The sequence below is a fragment of the Scyliorhinus torazame genome, chromosome 4 (assembly GCF_047496885.1).
Source record: "Scyliorhinus torazame isolate Kashiwa2021f chromosome 4, sScyTor2.1, whole genome shotgun sequence".
In the NCBI taxonomy this organism is placed as follows: Eukaryota; Metazoa; Chordata; class Chondrichthyes; order Carcharhiniformes; family Scyliorhinidae; genus Scyliorhinus; species Scyliorhinus torazame.
The window spans coordinates 372,569,102-372,583,992 of record NC_092710.1 but is presented as its reverse complement, the minus strand read 5'-3'; the positions used below and the strand labels follow the sequence as shown (position 1 = coordinate 372,583,992).

At 59.6% G+C, this 14,891-nt stretch overlaps 1 protein-coding gene across 9 annotated transcripts in view; it reads left to right on the top strand.

The window, feature by feature from the left end:
* The window catches only part of LOC140411246 (kinesin light chain 1-like), a 669,745-nt gene that overhangs the window by 476,337 nt on the left and 178,517 nt on the right, over window positions 1-14,891 (top strand). For all 9 annotated transcript variants that reach the window (XM_072500365.1, XM_072500366.1, XM_072500367.1 and 6 more), the window contains exon 3: window positions 4,000-4,230. In XM_072500365.1, coding sequence (XP_072356466.1) covers window positions 4,000-4,230 — 231 coding nt within the window. The remainder of the gene's footprint in view (window positions 1-3,999; window positions 4,231-14,891) is intronic.

The window sequence follows — 14,891 nt, the reverse complement described above, 5'->3', positions numbered from 1 at the left end:
AGGGGGAGGGAGAGAGAGAGAGGGAGTGGCGGGAGGGAGGGAGAGAGAGAGAGAGGGAGCGGCTGGAGGGAGGGAGCGAGAGAGAGAGCGGCTGGAGGGAGGGAGCGAGAGAGGGAGCGGCTGGAGGGAGGGAGCGAGAGAGAGAGCAGCTGGAGGGAGGGAGAGAAAGTGGGAGCGGCTGGAGAGGGGGAAGAGAGGGAGCGGCTGGAGGGAGGGAGCGAGAGAGGGAGCAGCTGGAGGGAGGGAGCAGCTGGAGGGAGGGAGAGAGAGAGGGAGCAGCTGGAGGGGGAAGAGAGGGAGCGTCTGGAGAGAGAGAGAGAGAGGGAGCAACTGGAGGGAGGGAGAGGGGGAGCGGCTGAGGGGGAAGAGAAGGAGCTGCTAGAGGGAGGGAGAGAAAGTGGGAGCAGCTGGAGAGGGGGAAGAGAGGGAGCAGCTGGAGGGGGAAAAAATGGGAGCGTCTGGAGGGAGGGAGAGAGTGGGAGCGTCTGGAGAGAGGGAGAGAGAGTGGGAGCGGCTGGAGGGAGGGAGAGAGAGTGGGAGCGGCTGGAGGGGGAAGAGAGGGAGCGTCTGGAGGGGGAAAGAGTGGCAGCGGTTGGAGGGGGGAGTGTAACTGAGGGCGGTGAGAGGGGAACGGCAGAGAGAGACCGCATTTAGTGGGGGAGAGAAGGAGAGCGCAGTAGGAGTGGAGAGAGAAAATGGGCTGTGGAGAGAGAGCGTGGATGGCAGGGATGAAGGAAGAGAGATAATTTTGTTGTTGGTTGTGAGGGTCAGGGTGTGTGTCGGGTGTGGGGCTCGGTGTGTGTGTCGGCCGTGGGGCTCAGGGTGTGTGTGTCGGGTGTGGGGCTCAGGGTGCGTGTGTCGGGTGTGGGGTTCAGGGTGTGTGTGTCGGGTGTGGGGTTCAGGGTGTGTGTGTCGGGTGTGGGGCTCAGGGTGTGTGTGTCGGGTGTGGGGCTCGGTGTGTGTGTCGGCCGTGGGGCTCAGGGTGTGTGTGTCGGGTGTGGGGTTCAGGGTGTGTGTGTCGGGTGTGGGGCTCAGGGTGTGTGTGTCGGGTGTGGGGCTCAGGGTGTGTGTGTCGGGTGTGGGGCTCAGGGTGTGTGTCGGCCGTGGGGCTCGGTGTGTGTGTCGGGTGTGGGGCTCAGGGTGTGTGTCGGGTGTGGGGTTCAGGGTGTGTGTGTCGGGTGTGGGGTTCAGGGTGTGTGTGTCGGGTGTGGGGCTCAGGGTGTGTGTGTCGGGTGTGGGGCTCAGGGAGTGTGTGTCGGGTGTGGGGCTCAGGGTGTGTGTCGGGTGTGGGGCTCAGGGAGTGTGTGTCGGGTGTGGGGCTCAGGGTGTGTGTCGGCCGTGGGGTTCAGGGAGTGTGTGTCGGGTGTGGGGCTCAGGGAGTGTGTGTCGGGTTTGGGGCTCAGGGTGTGTGTCGGGTGTGGTGCTCAGGGAGTGTGTGTCGGGTGTGGGGCTCAGGGTGTGTGTGTCGGCCGTGGGGTTCAGGGAGTGTGTGTCGGGTGTGGGGCTCAGGGTGTGTGTGTCGGCCGTGGGGCTCAGGGAGTGTGTGTCGGGTGTGGGGCTCAGGGTGTGTGTCGGGTGTGGGGCTCAGGGTGTGTGTGTCGGGTGTGGGGCTCAGGGTGTGTGTGTCGGGTGTGGGGCTCAGGGTGTGTGTGTCGGGTGTGGGGCTCAGGGAGTGTGTGTCGAGTGTGGGGCTCGGTGTGTGTGTCGGCCGTGGGGCTCAGGGAGTGTGTGTCGGGTGTGGGGCTCAGGGTGTGTGTCGGGTGTGGGGCTCAGGGTGTGTGTGTCGGGTGTGGGGCTCAGGGTGTGTGTCGGGTGTGGGGCTCAGGGTGTGTGTGTCGGGTGTGGGGCTCGGTGTGTGTCGGGTGTGGGGCTCAGGGTGTGTGTGTCGGGTGTGGGGCTCAGGGTGTGTGTGTCGGGTGTGGGGCTCAGGGTGTGTGTCGGCCGTGGGGCTCAGGGTGTGTGTGTCGGGTGTGGGGCTCAGGGTGTGTGTCGGGTGTGGGGCTCAGGGTGTGTGTGTCGGGTGTGGGGTTCAGGGAGTGTGTGTCGGGTGTGGGGCTCAGGGAGTGTGTGTCGGGTGTGGGGCTCAGGGTGTGTGTGTCGGGTGTGGGGCTCAGGGAGTGTGTGTCGGGTGTGGGGCTCAGGGTGTGTGTGTCGGGTGTGGGGCTCAGGGTGTGTGTGTCGGGTGTGGGGCTCAGGGAGTGTGTGTCGGGTGTGGGGCTCAGGGTGTGTGTGTCGGGTGTGGGGCTCAGGGAGTGTGTGTCGGGTGTGGGGTTCAGGGAGTGTGTGTCGGGTGTGGGGCTCAGGGAGTGTGTGTCGGGTGTGGGGTTCAGGGTGTGTGTGTCGGGTGTGGGGCTCAGGGAGTGTGTGTCGGGTGTGGGGTTCAGGGAGTGTGTGTCGGGTGTGGGGCTCAGGGAGTGTGTGTCGGGTGTGGGGCTCAGGGTGTGTGTGTCGGGTGTGGGGTTCAGGGTGCGTGTGTCGTCGGGTGTGGGGTTCAGGGTGTGTGTCGGGTGTGGGGCTCAGGGTGCGTGTGTCGGGTGTGGGGCTCAGGGTGTGTGTCGGGTGTGGGGTTCAGGGTGTGTGTCGGGTGTGGGGCTCAGGGTGCGTGTGTCGGGTGTGGGGCACGGAGTGTGTGTGTCGGCCGTGGGGCTCAGGGTGTGTGTGTCGGCCGTGGGGCTCAGGGTGTGTGTGTCGGGTGTGGGGCTCAGGGTGTGTGTCGGGTGTGGGGCTCAGGGTGTGTGTCGGCCGTGGGGCTCAGGGTGTGTGTCGGGTGTGGGGCTCAGGGTGTGTGTCGGGTGTGGGGCTCAGGGTGTGTGTCGGGTGTGGGGTTCAGGGTGTGTGTCGGGTGTGGGGTTCAGGGTGTGTGTGTCGGGTGTGGGGCTCAGGGAGTGTGTCGGGTGTGGGGTTCAGGGTGTGTGTGTCGGGTGTGGGGTTCAGGGTGTGTGTGTCGGGTGTCGGGTTCAGGGTGTGTGTGTCGGGTGTGGGGCTCAGGGTGTGTGTCGGGTGTGGGGCTCAGGGTGTGTGTGTCGGGTGTGGGGCTCAGGGAGTGTGTCGGGTGTGGGGCTCAGGGTGTGTGTCGGGTGTGGGGTTCAGGGTGTGTGTGTCGGGTGTGGGGTTCAGGGTGTGTGTGTCGGGTGTGGGGTTCAGGGTGTGTGTGTCGGGTGTGGGGCTCAGGGTGTGTGTCGGGTGTGGGGCTCAGGGTGTGTGTGTCGGGTGTGGGGCTCAGGGAGTGTGTCGGGTGTGGGGTTCAGGGTGTGTGTGTCGGGTGTGGGGTTCAGGGTGTGTGTGTCGGGTGTGGGGCTCAGGGTGTGTGTGTCGGCCGTGGGGCTCAGGGAGTGTGTGTCGGGTGTGGGGCTCAGGGTGTGTGTGTCGGGTGTGGGGCTCAGGGTGTGTGTGTCGGGTGTGGGGCTCAGGGTGTGTGTCGGCCGTGGGGCTCAGGGTGTGTGTCGGGTGTGGGGCTCAGGGTGTGTGTGTCGGGTGTGGGGCTCAGGGTGTGTGTGTCGGGTGTGGGGCTCAGGGTGTGTGTCGGCCGTGGGGCTCAGGGTGTGTGTGTCGGGTGTGGGGCTCAGGGAGTGTGTGTCGGGTGTGGGGCTCAGGGCGTGTGTCGGGTGTGGGGCTCAGGGTGTGTGTCGGCCGTGGGGCTCAGGGTGTGTGTCGGGTGTGGGGCTCAGGGTGTGTGTGTCGGGTGTGGGGCTCAGGGTGTGTGTGTCGGGTGTGGGGCTCAGGGTGTGTGTCGGCCGTGGGGCTCAGGGTGTGTGTGTCGGGTGTGGGGCTCAGGGAGTGTGTGTCGGGTGTGGGGCTCAGGGTGTGTGTCGGGTGTGGGGCTCAGGGTGTGTGTGTCGGGTGTGGGGCTCAGGGGGTGTGTGTCGGGTGTGGGGCTCAGGGTGTGTGTCGGCCGTGGGGCTCAGGGTGTGTGTCGGGTGTGGGGCTCAGGGTGTGTGTGTCGGGTGTGGGGCTCAGGGCGTGTGTCGGGTGTGGGGCTCAGGGTGTTATGTCTTTCAGGTGATGATGGCCTTGTCCGTTCACCTGAACACTGTGGAATCGGAGAAACAGAAGTTGCGGGCCCAGGTACGCAGACTCTGTCAGGAGAACCAGTGGCTCCGCGATGAACTGGCCAACACCCAGCAGAAGCTCCAACGCAGCGAACAGACGGTGGCTCAGCTCGAGGAGGAAAAGAAGCACCTGGAGTTCATGAACCAGTTAAAGAAGTACGACTACGACAGCTCGCCCTCAGTGAGTCTCAGACAGGAGAACTGGGTGCAGGACCCAGCCTCACCCGCTGTACCCCCATCATCACCACCGTCTCTGTACCCCCATCATCACCACCGTCTCTGTACCCCCATCATCACCACCGTCTCTGTACCCCCATCATCACCACCGTCTCTGTACCCCCATCATCACCACTGTCTCTGTACCCCCATCATCACCACCGTCCCTGTACCCCCATCACCACTGTTTCTGTACCCCATCATCACCACCGTCTCTGTACCCCATCATCACCACCCCCTCTGTACCCCCATCATCACCACCGTCTCTGTACCCCATCATCACCACCGTCTCTGTACCCCCATCATCACCACTGTCTCTGTACCCCCATCATCACCACCGTCTCTGTACCCCCATCACCACTGTTTCTGTACCCCATCATCACCACCGTCTCTGTACCCCATCATCACCACCCCCTCTGTACCCCCATCATCACCACCGTCTCTGTACCCCATCATCACCACCGTCTTTGTACCCCCATCATCACCACTGTCTCTGTACCCCCAACATCACCACTGTCTCTGTACCCCCATCATCACCACCGTCTCTGTACCCCCAACATCACCACTGTCTCTGTACCCCCAACATCACCACTGTCTCTGTACCCCCAACATCACCACTGTCTCTGTACCCCCATCATCACCACCGTCTCTGTACCCCCATCATCACCACTGTCTCTGTACCCCCATCGTCACCACTGTCTCTGTACCCCCATCATCACCACCGTCTCTGTACCCCCAACATCACCACTGTCTCTGTACCCCCATCATCACCACCGTCTCTGTACCCCCATCATCACCACTGTCTCTGTACCCCCATCGTCACCACTGTCTCTGTACCCCCATCATCACCACCGTCTCTGTACCCCCATCATCACCACCGTCTCTGTACCCCCAACATCACCACTGTCTCTGTACCCCCATCATCACCACCGTCTCTGTACCCCCATCATCACCACTGTCTCTGTACCCCCATCATCACCACCGTCTTTGTACCCCCATCATCACCACCGTCTCTGTACCCCCAACATCACCACTGTCTCTGTACCCCCATCATCACCACCGTCTCTGTACCCCCATCATCACCACTGTCTCTGTCCCCCCAACATCACCACTGTCTCTGTACCCCCATCATCACCACTGTCTCTGTACCCCCCTCACCACCACCGTCTCTGTACCCCCATCATCACCACCGTCTCTGTACCCCCATCATCACCACCCCCTCTGTACCCCCATCATCACCACCGTCTCTCTACTCCCATCATCACCACCGTCTCTGTACCCCCATCATTACCACTGTCTCTGGACCCCCATCGTCACCACTGTCTCTGTACCCCCATCATCACCACCGTCTTTGTACCCCCATCATCACCACTGTCTCTGTACCCCCATCATCACCACCGTCTCTGTACCCCCATCATCACCACCCCCTCTGTACCCCCATCATCACCACCGTCTCTGCACCCCCATCATCACCACCGTCTCTGTACCCCCATCATCACCACCCCCTCTGTACCCCCATCATCACCACCGTCTCTGTATCCCCACCATCACCACCCCCTCTGTACCCCCATCATCACCACCCCCTCTGTACCCCCATCATCACCACCGTCTCTCTACTCCCATCATCACCACCGTCTCTGTACCCCCATCATTACCACTGTCTCTGGACCCCCATCGTCACCACTGTCTCTGTATCCCCATCGTCACCACCGTCTCTGTACCCCCATCATCACCACCGTCTCTGTACCCCCATCATCACCACCGTCTCTGTACCCCCATCATCACCACCGTCTCTGTACCCCCATCAACACCACCGTCTCTGTACCCCCATCATCACCACCCCCTCTGTACCCCCATCATCACCACCCCCTCTCTACCCCCATCATCACCACCCCCTCTCTACCCCCATCATCACCACCGTCTCTGTACCCCCATCATCACCACCGTCTCTGTACCCCCATCATCACCACTGTCTCTGTACCTCCATCATCACCACCGTCTCTGTACCCCCATCATCACCACTGTCTCTGTACCCCATCATCACCAACGCCTCTGTACCCCCATCATCACCACTGTCTCTGTACCCCCATCATCACCACCCCCTCTGTACCCCCATCATCACCACCGTCTCTGTACCCCCATCATTACCACCGTCTCTGTTCCCCCATCATCACCACCGTCTCTGTACCCCCATCATCACCACCCCCTCTGTACCCCCATCATCACCACCCCCTCCGTACCCCCATCATCACCACCGTCTCTGTACCCCCATCATCACCACCGTCTCTGTACCCACATCATCACCACCGTCTCTGTACCCCCATCATCACCACCGTCTCTGTACCCCCATCATCACCACCGTCTCTGTACGCCCATCATCACCACCGTCTCTGTACGCCCATCATCACCACCGCCTCTGTACCCCCATCATCACCACCGTCTCTGTACCCCCATCATCACCACCGTCTCTGTACCCCCATCATCACCACCCCCTCTGTACCCCCATCATCACCACCGTCTCTGTACCCCCATCATCACCACCGTCTCTGTACCTACATCATCACCACCGTCTCTGTACCCCCATCATCACCACCCCCTCTGTACCCCCATCATCACCAACCCCTCTGTACCCCCATCATCACCACCGTCTCTGTACCCCCATCATTACCACCGTCTCTGTACCCCCATCATCACCACCGTCTCTGTACCCCCATCATTACCACTGTCTCTGTACGCCCATCATCACCACCGTCTCTGTACGCCCATCATCACCACCGTCTCTGTACCCCCATCATCACCACCGTCTCTGTACCCCCATCATCACCACCGTCTCTGTACCCCCATCATCACCACCGTCTCTGTACCCCCATCATCACCACCCCCTCTGTACCCCCATCATCAACACCGTCTCTGTACCTCCATCATTACCACGTCTCTGTACCCCCATCATCACCACCGTCTCTGTACCCCCATCATTACCACCGTATCTGTACACCCATCATCACCACCGTCTCTGTACGCCCATCATCACCACCGCCTCTGTACCCCCATCATCACCACCGTCTCTGTACCCCCATCATTACCACCGTCTCTGTACGCCCATCATCACCACCGTCTCTGTACGCCCATCATAACCACCGTCTCTGTACACCCATCATCACCACCCCCTCTGTACCCCCATCATCATCACCCCCTCTGTACCCCCATCATCACCACCCCCTCTGTACCCCCATCATCACCACCGTCTCTGTACCCCCATCATTACCACCGTCTCTGTACCCCCATCATCACCACCGTCTCTGTACCCCCATCATCACCACCGTCTCTGTACCCCCATCATTACCACCGTCTCTGTACGCCCATCATCACCACCGTCTCTGTACGCCCATCATCACCACCGCCTCTGTACCCCCATCATCACCACCCCCTCTGTACTCCCATCATCACCACCCCCTCTGTACCCCCATCATCACCACCCCCTCTGTACCCCCATCATCACCACCCCCTCTGTACCCCCATCACCACCACTGTCTCTGTACCCCCATCACCACCACTGTCTCTGTACCCCCATCATCACCACCCCCTCTGTACCCCCATCATCACCACCCCCTCTGTACCCCCATCATCACCACCCCCTCTGTACACCCATCATCACCACCCCCTCTGTACCCCCATCATCACCACCCCCTCTGTACCCCCATCATCACCACCGTCTCTGTCCCCCCATCATCACCACCGTCTCTGTACCCCCATCATCACCACCGTCTCTATACCCCCATCATCACCACCCCCTCTGTATCCCAATCATCACCACCGTCTCTGTACCCCCATCATCACCACCGTCTCTGTACCCCCATCATCACCACCGTCTCTGTACCCCCATCATCACCACTGTCTCTGTACCCCCATCATCACCACCGTCTATGTACCCCCATCATCACCACTGTCTCTGTACCCCCATCATCACCACCGCCTCTGTACCCCCATCATCACCACCCTCTCTGTACCCCCATCATCACCACCGTCTCTGTACCCCCATCATCACCACCGTCTCTGTACCCCCATCATCACCACCGTCTCTGTACCCCCATCACCACCACCGTCTCTGTACCCCCATCATAACCACCGTCTCTGTACCCCCATCATTACCACTGTCTCTGGACCCCCATCGTCACCACTGTCTCTGTATCCCCATCGTCACCACCGTCTCTGTACCCCCATCATCACCACCGTCTCTGTACCCCCATCATCACCACCGTCTCTGTACCCCCATCATCACCACCGTCTCTGTACCCCCATCAACACCACCGTCTCTGTACCCCCATCATCACCACCCCCTCTGTACCCCCATCATCACCACCCCCTCTCTACCCCCATCATCACCACCCCCTCTCTACCCCCATCATCACCACCGTCTCTGTACCCCCATCATCACCACCGTCTCTGTACCCCCATCATCACCACTGTCTCTGTACCTCCATCATCACCACCGTCTCTGTACCCCCATCATCACCACTGTCTCTGTACCCCATCATCACCAACGCCTCTGTACCCCCATCATCACCACTGTCTCTGTACCCCCATCATCACCACCCCCTCTGTACCCCCATCATCACCACCGTCTCTGTACCCCCATCATTACCACCGTCTCTGTTCCCCCATCATCACCACCGTCTCTGTACCCCCATCATCACCACCCCCTCTGTACCCCCATCATCACCACCCCCTCCGTACCCCCATCATCACCACCGTCTCTGTACCCCCATCATCACCACCGTCTCTGTACCCACATCATCACCACCGTCTCTGTACCCCCATCATCACCACCGTCTCTGTACCCCCATCATCACCACCGTCTCTGTACGCCCATCATCACCACCGTCTCTGTACGCCCATCATCACCACCGCCTCTGTACCCCCATCATCACCACCGTCTCTGTACCCCCATCATCACCACCGTCTCTGTACCCCCATCATCACCACCCCCTCTGTACCCCCATCATCACCACCGTCTCTGTACCCCCATCATCACCACCGTCTCTGTACCTACATCATCACCACCGTCTCTGTACCCCCATCATCACCACCCCCTCTGTACCCCCATCATCACCAACCCCTCTGTACCCCCATCATCACCACCGTCTCTGTACCCCCATCATTACCACCGTCTCTGTACCCCCATCATCACCACCGTCTCTGTACCCCCATCATTACCACTGTCTCTGTACGCCCATCATCACCACCGTCTCTGTACGCCCATCATCACCACCGTCTCTGTACCCCCATCATCACCACCGTCTCTGTACCCCCATCATCACCACCGTCTCTGTACCCCCATCATCACCACCGTCTCTGTACCCCCATCATCACCACCGTCTCTGTACCCCCATCATCAACACCGTCTCTGTACCTCCATCATTACCACGTCTCTGTACCCCCATCATCACCACCGTCTCTGTACCCCCATCATCACCACCGTCTCTGTACCCCCATCATTACCACCGTATCTGTACACCCATCATCACCACCGTCTCTGTACGCCCATCATCACCACCGCCTCTGTACCCCCATCATCACCACCGTCTCTGTACCCCCATCATTACCACCGTCTCTGTACGCCCATCATCACCACCGTCTCTGTACGCCCATCATCACCACCGTCTCTGTACACCCATCATCACCACCCCCTCTGTACCCCCATCATCATCACCCCCTCTGTACCCCCATCATCACCACCCCCTCTGTACCCCCATCATCACCACCGTCTCTGTACCCCCATCATTACCACCGTCTCTGTACCCCCATCATCACCACCGTCTCTGTACCCCCATCATCACCACCGTCTCTGTACCCCCATCATTACCACCGTCTCTGTACGCCCATCATCACCACCGTCTCTGGACGCCCATCATCACCACCGCCTCTGTACCCCCATCATCACCACCCCCTCTGTACTCCCATCATCACCACCCCCTCTGTACCCCCATCATCACCACCCCCTCTGTACCCCCATCATCACCACCCCCTCTGTACCCCCATCACCACCACTGTCTCTGTACCCCCATCACCACCACTGTCTCTGTACCCCCATCATCACCACCCCCTCTGTACCCCCATCATCACCACCCCCTCTGTACCCCCATCATCACCACCCCCTCTGTACACCCATCATCACCACCCCCTCTGTACCCCCATCATCACCACCCCCTCTGTACCCCCATCATCACCACCGTCTCTGTCCCCCCATCATCACCACCGTCTCTGTACCCCCATCATCACCACCGTCTCTATACCCCCATCATCACCACCCCCTCTGTATCCCAATCATCACCACCGTCTCTGTACCCCCATCATCACCACCGTCTCTGTACCCCCATCATCACCACCGTCTCTGTACCCCCATCATCACCACTGTCTCTGTACCCCCATCATCACCACCGTCTATGTACCCCCATCATCACCACTGTCTCTGTACCCCCATCATCACCACCGCCTCTGTACCCCCATCATCACCACCCTCTCTGTACCCCCATCATCACCACCGTCTCTGTACCCCCATCATCACCACCGTCTCTGTACCCCCATCATCACCACCGTCTCTGTACCCCCATCACCACCACCGTCTCTGTACCCCCATCATAACCACCGTCTCTGTACCCCCATCATCACCACCGTCTCTGTACCCCCATCATCACCAACGTCTCTGTACCCCCATCATCACCAACGTCTCTGTACCCCCATAATCACCAACGTCTCTGTACCCCCATCATCACCACCGTCTCTGTACCCCCATCATCACCACCGTCTCTGTACCCCCATCATCACCACCCCCTCTGTATCCCCATCATCACCACCGTCTCTGTAACCCCATCATCACCACCGTCTCTGTACCCCCATCATCACCACCGTCTCTGTACCCCCATCATCACCACCGTCTCTGTACCCCCATCATCACCACCCCCTCTGTACCCCCATCATCACCACCCCCTCTGTACCCCCATCTTATCCACCGTCTCTGCACCCCCATCATCACCACCGTCTCTGTACCCCCATCATCACCACCGTCTCTGTACCCCCATAATCACCACCGTCTCTGTACCCCATCATCACCACTGTCTCTGTACCCCCATCATCACCACCGTCTCTGTACTCCCATCATCACCACCATCTCTATACTCCCATCATCACCACCGTCTCTGTACCCCCCATCATCACCACCGTCTCTGTACCCCCACCATCACCACTGTCTCTCTACCCCCATCATCACCACAGTCTCTGTACCCCCATCATCACCACCATCTCTGTACCCCCATAATCACCACTGTCTCTGTACCCCCATCATCACCACTGTCTCTGTACCCCATCATCACCACTGTCTCTGTACCCCCATAGTCACCATTGTCTCTGTACCACATCATCACCACCGTCTCTGTACCCCCATCATCACCACCGTCTCTGTACCCCCATCACCACCACCCTCTCTGTACCCCCATCATCACCACTGTCTCTGTACCCCCATCACCACCCCCTCTGTACCCACATCATCACCACTGTCTCTGTACCCCCTTCACCACCCACTCTGTACCCCAATCATCACCACCCCCTCTGTACCCCCATCATCACCACTGTCTCTGTACCCCCTTCACCACCCTCTCTGTACCCCAATCATCACCACCCCCTCTGTACCCCCATCATCACCACCGTCTCGGTACCCCCATCTTATCCACCGTCTCTGCACCCCCATCATCACCACTGTCTCTGTACCCCCATCATCACCACCGTCTCTGTACCCCCACCATCACCACCGTCTCTGTACCCCCATCATCACCACCGTCTCTGTACCCCCACCATCACCACTGTCTCTATCCCCATCATCACCACAGTCTCTGTACCCCCATCATCACCACTGTCTCTGTACCCCATCATCACCACTGTCTCTGTACCCCCATCATCACCACCGTCTCTGTACCCCCATCATCACCACCGTCTCTGTACCCCCACCATCACCACTGTCTCTGTACCCCCATCATCACCACCGTCTCTGTACCCCCATCATCACCACTGTCTCTGTACCCCATCATCACCACTGTCTCTGTACCCCCATCATCACCACTGTCTCTGTACCCCCATCATCACCACCGTCTCTGTACCCCCATCATCACCACCGTCTCTGTACCCCCATCATCACCACCGTCTCTGTACTCCCATCACCACCACCGTCTCTGTACCCCCATCATCACCACCGTCTCTGTACCCCCATCATCACCACTGTCTCTGTACCCCCATCATCACCACAGTCTCTGTACCCCCATCATCACCACCGTCTCTGTACCCCCATCATCACCACCGTCTCTGTACCCCCATCATCACCACTGTCTCTGTACCCCCATCGTCACCACTGTCTCTGTACCCCCATCATCACCACCGTCTCTGTACCCCCATCATCACCACCGTCTCTGTACCCCCAACATCACCACTGTCTCTGTACCCCCATCATCACCACCGTCTCTGTACCCCCATCATCACCACTGTCTCTGTACCCCCATCATCACCACCGTCTTTGTACCCCCATCATCACCACCGTCTCTGTACCCCCATCATCACCACTGTCTCTGTACCCCCCTCACCACCACCGTCTCTGTACCCCATCATCACCACCGTCTTTGTACCCCCATCATCACCACTGTCTCTGTACCCCCATCATCACCACCGTCTCTGTACCCCCATCATCACCACCCCCTCTGTACCCCCATCATCACCACCGTCTCTGTACCCCCATCATCACCACCGTCTCTGTACCCCCATCATCACCACCCCCTCTGTACCCCCATCATCACCACCGTCTCTGTATCCCCACCATCACCACCCCCTCTGTACCCCCATCATCACCACCCCCTCTGTACCCCCATCATCACCACCGTCTCTCTACTCCCATCATCACCACCGTCTCTGTACCCCCATCATTACCACTGTCTCTGTATCCCCATCGTCACCACCGTCTCTGTACCCCCATCATCACCACCGTCTCTGTACCCCCATCATCACCACCGTCTCTGTACCCCCATCATCACCACCCCCTCTCTACCCCCATCATCACCACCGTCTCTGTACCCCCATCATCACCACCGTCTCTGTACCCCCATCATCACCACTGTCTCTGTACCTCCATCATCACCACCGTCTCTGTACCCCCATCATCACCACTGTCTCTGTACCCCATCATCACCACCGTCTCTGTACCCCCATCATCACCACTGTCTCTGTACCCCATCATCACCACCCCCTCTGTACCCCCATCATCACCACCGTCTCTGTACCCCCATCATCACCACCGTCTCTGTACCCCCATCATCACCACCCCCTCTGTACCCCCATCATCACCACCGTCTCTGTATCCCCACCATCACCACCCCCTCTGTACCCCCATCATCACCACCCCCTCTGTACCCCCATCATCACCACCGTCTCTCTACTCCCATCATCACCACCGTCTCTGTACCCCCATCATTACCACTGTCTCTGGACCCCCATCGTCACCACTGTCTCTGTATCCCCATCGTCACCACCGTCTCTGTACCCCCATCATCACCACCCCCTCTGTACCCCCATCATCACCACCCCCTCTCTACCCCCATCATCACCACCCCCTCTCTACCCCCATCATCACCACCGTCTCTGTACCCCCATCATCACCACCGTCTCTGTACCCCCATCATCACCACTGTCTCTGTACCTCCATCATCACCACCGTCTCTGTACCCCCATCATCACCACTGTCTCTGTACCCCATCATCACCAACGCCTCTGTACCCCCATCATCACCACTGTCTCTGTACCCCCATCATCACCACCCATTCTGTACCCCCATCATCACCACCGTCTCTGTACCCCCATCGTTACCACCGTCTCTGTTCCCCCATCATCACCACCGTCTCTGTACCCCCATCATCACCACCCCCTCTGTACCCCCATCATCACCACCCCCTCTGTACCCCCATCATCACCACCGTCTCTGTACCCCCATCATCACCACCGTCTCTGTACCCCCATCATCACCACCGTCTCTGTACCCACATCATCACCACCGTCTCTGTACCCCCATCATCACCACCGTCTCTGTACCCCCATCATCACCACCGTCTCTGTACGCCCATCATCACCACCGTCTCTGTACGCCCATCATCACCACCGCCTCTGTACCCCCATCATCACCACCGTCTCTGTACCCCCATCATCACCACCGTCTCTGTACCCCCATCATCACCACCCCCTCTGTACCCCCATCATCACCACCGTCTCTGTACCCCCATCATCACCACCGTCTCTGTACCTACATCATCACCACCGTCTCTGTACCCCCATCATCACCACCCCCTCTGTACCCCCATCATCACCAACCCCTCTGTACCCCCATCATCACCACCGTCTCTGTACCCCCATCATTACCACCGTCTCTGTACCCCCATCATCACCACCGTCTCTGTACCCCCATCATTACCACTGTCTCTGTACGCCCATCATCACCACCGTCTCTGTACGCCCATCATCACCACCGCCTCTGTACCCCCATCATCACCACCGTCTCTGTACCCCCATCATTACCACCGTCTCTGTACGCCCATCATC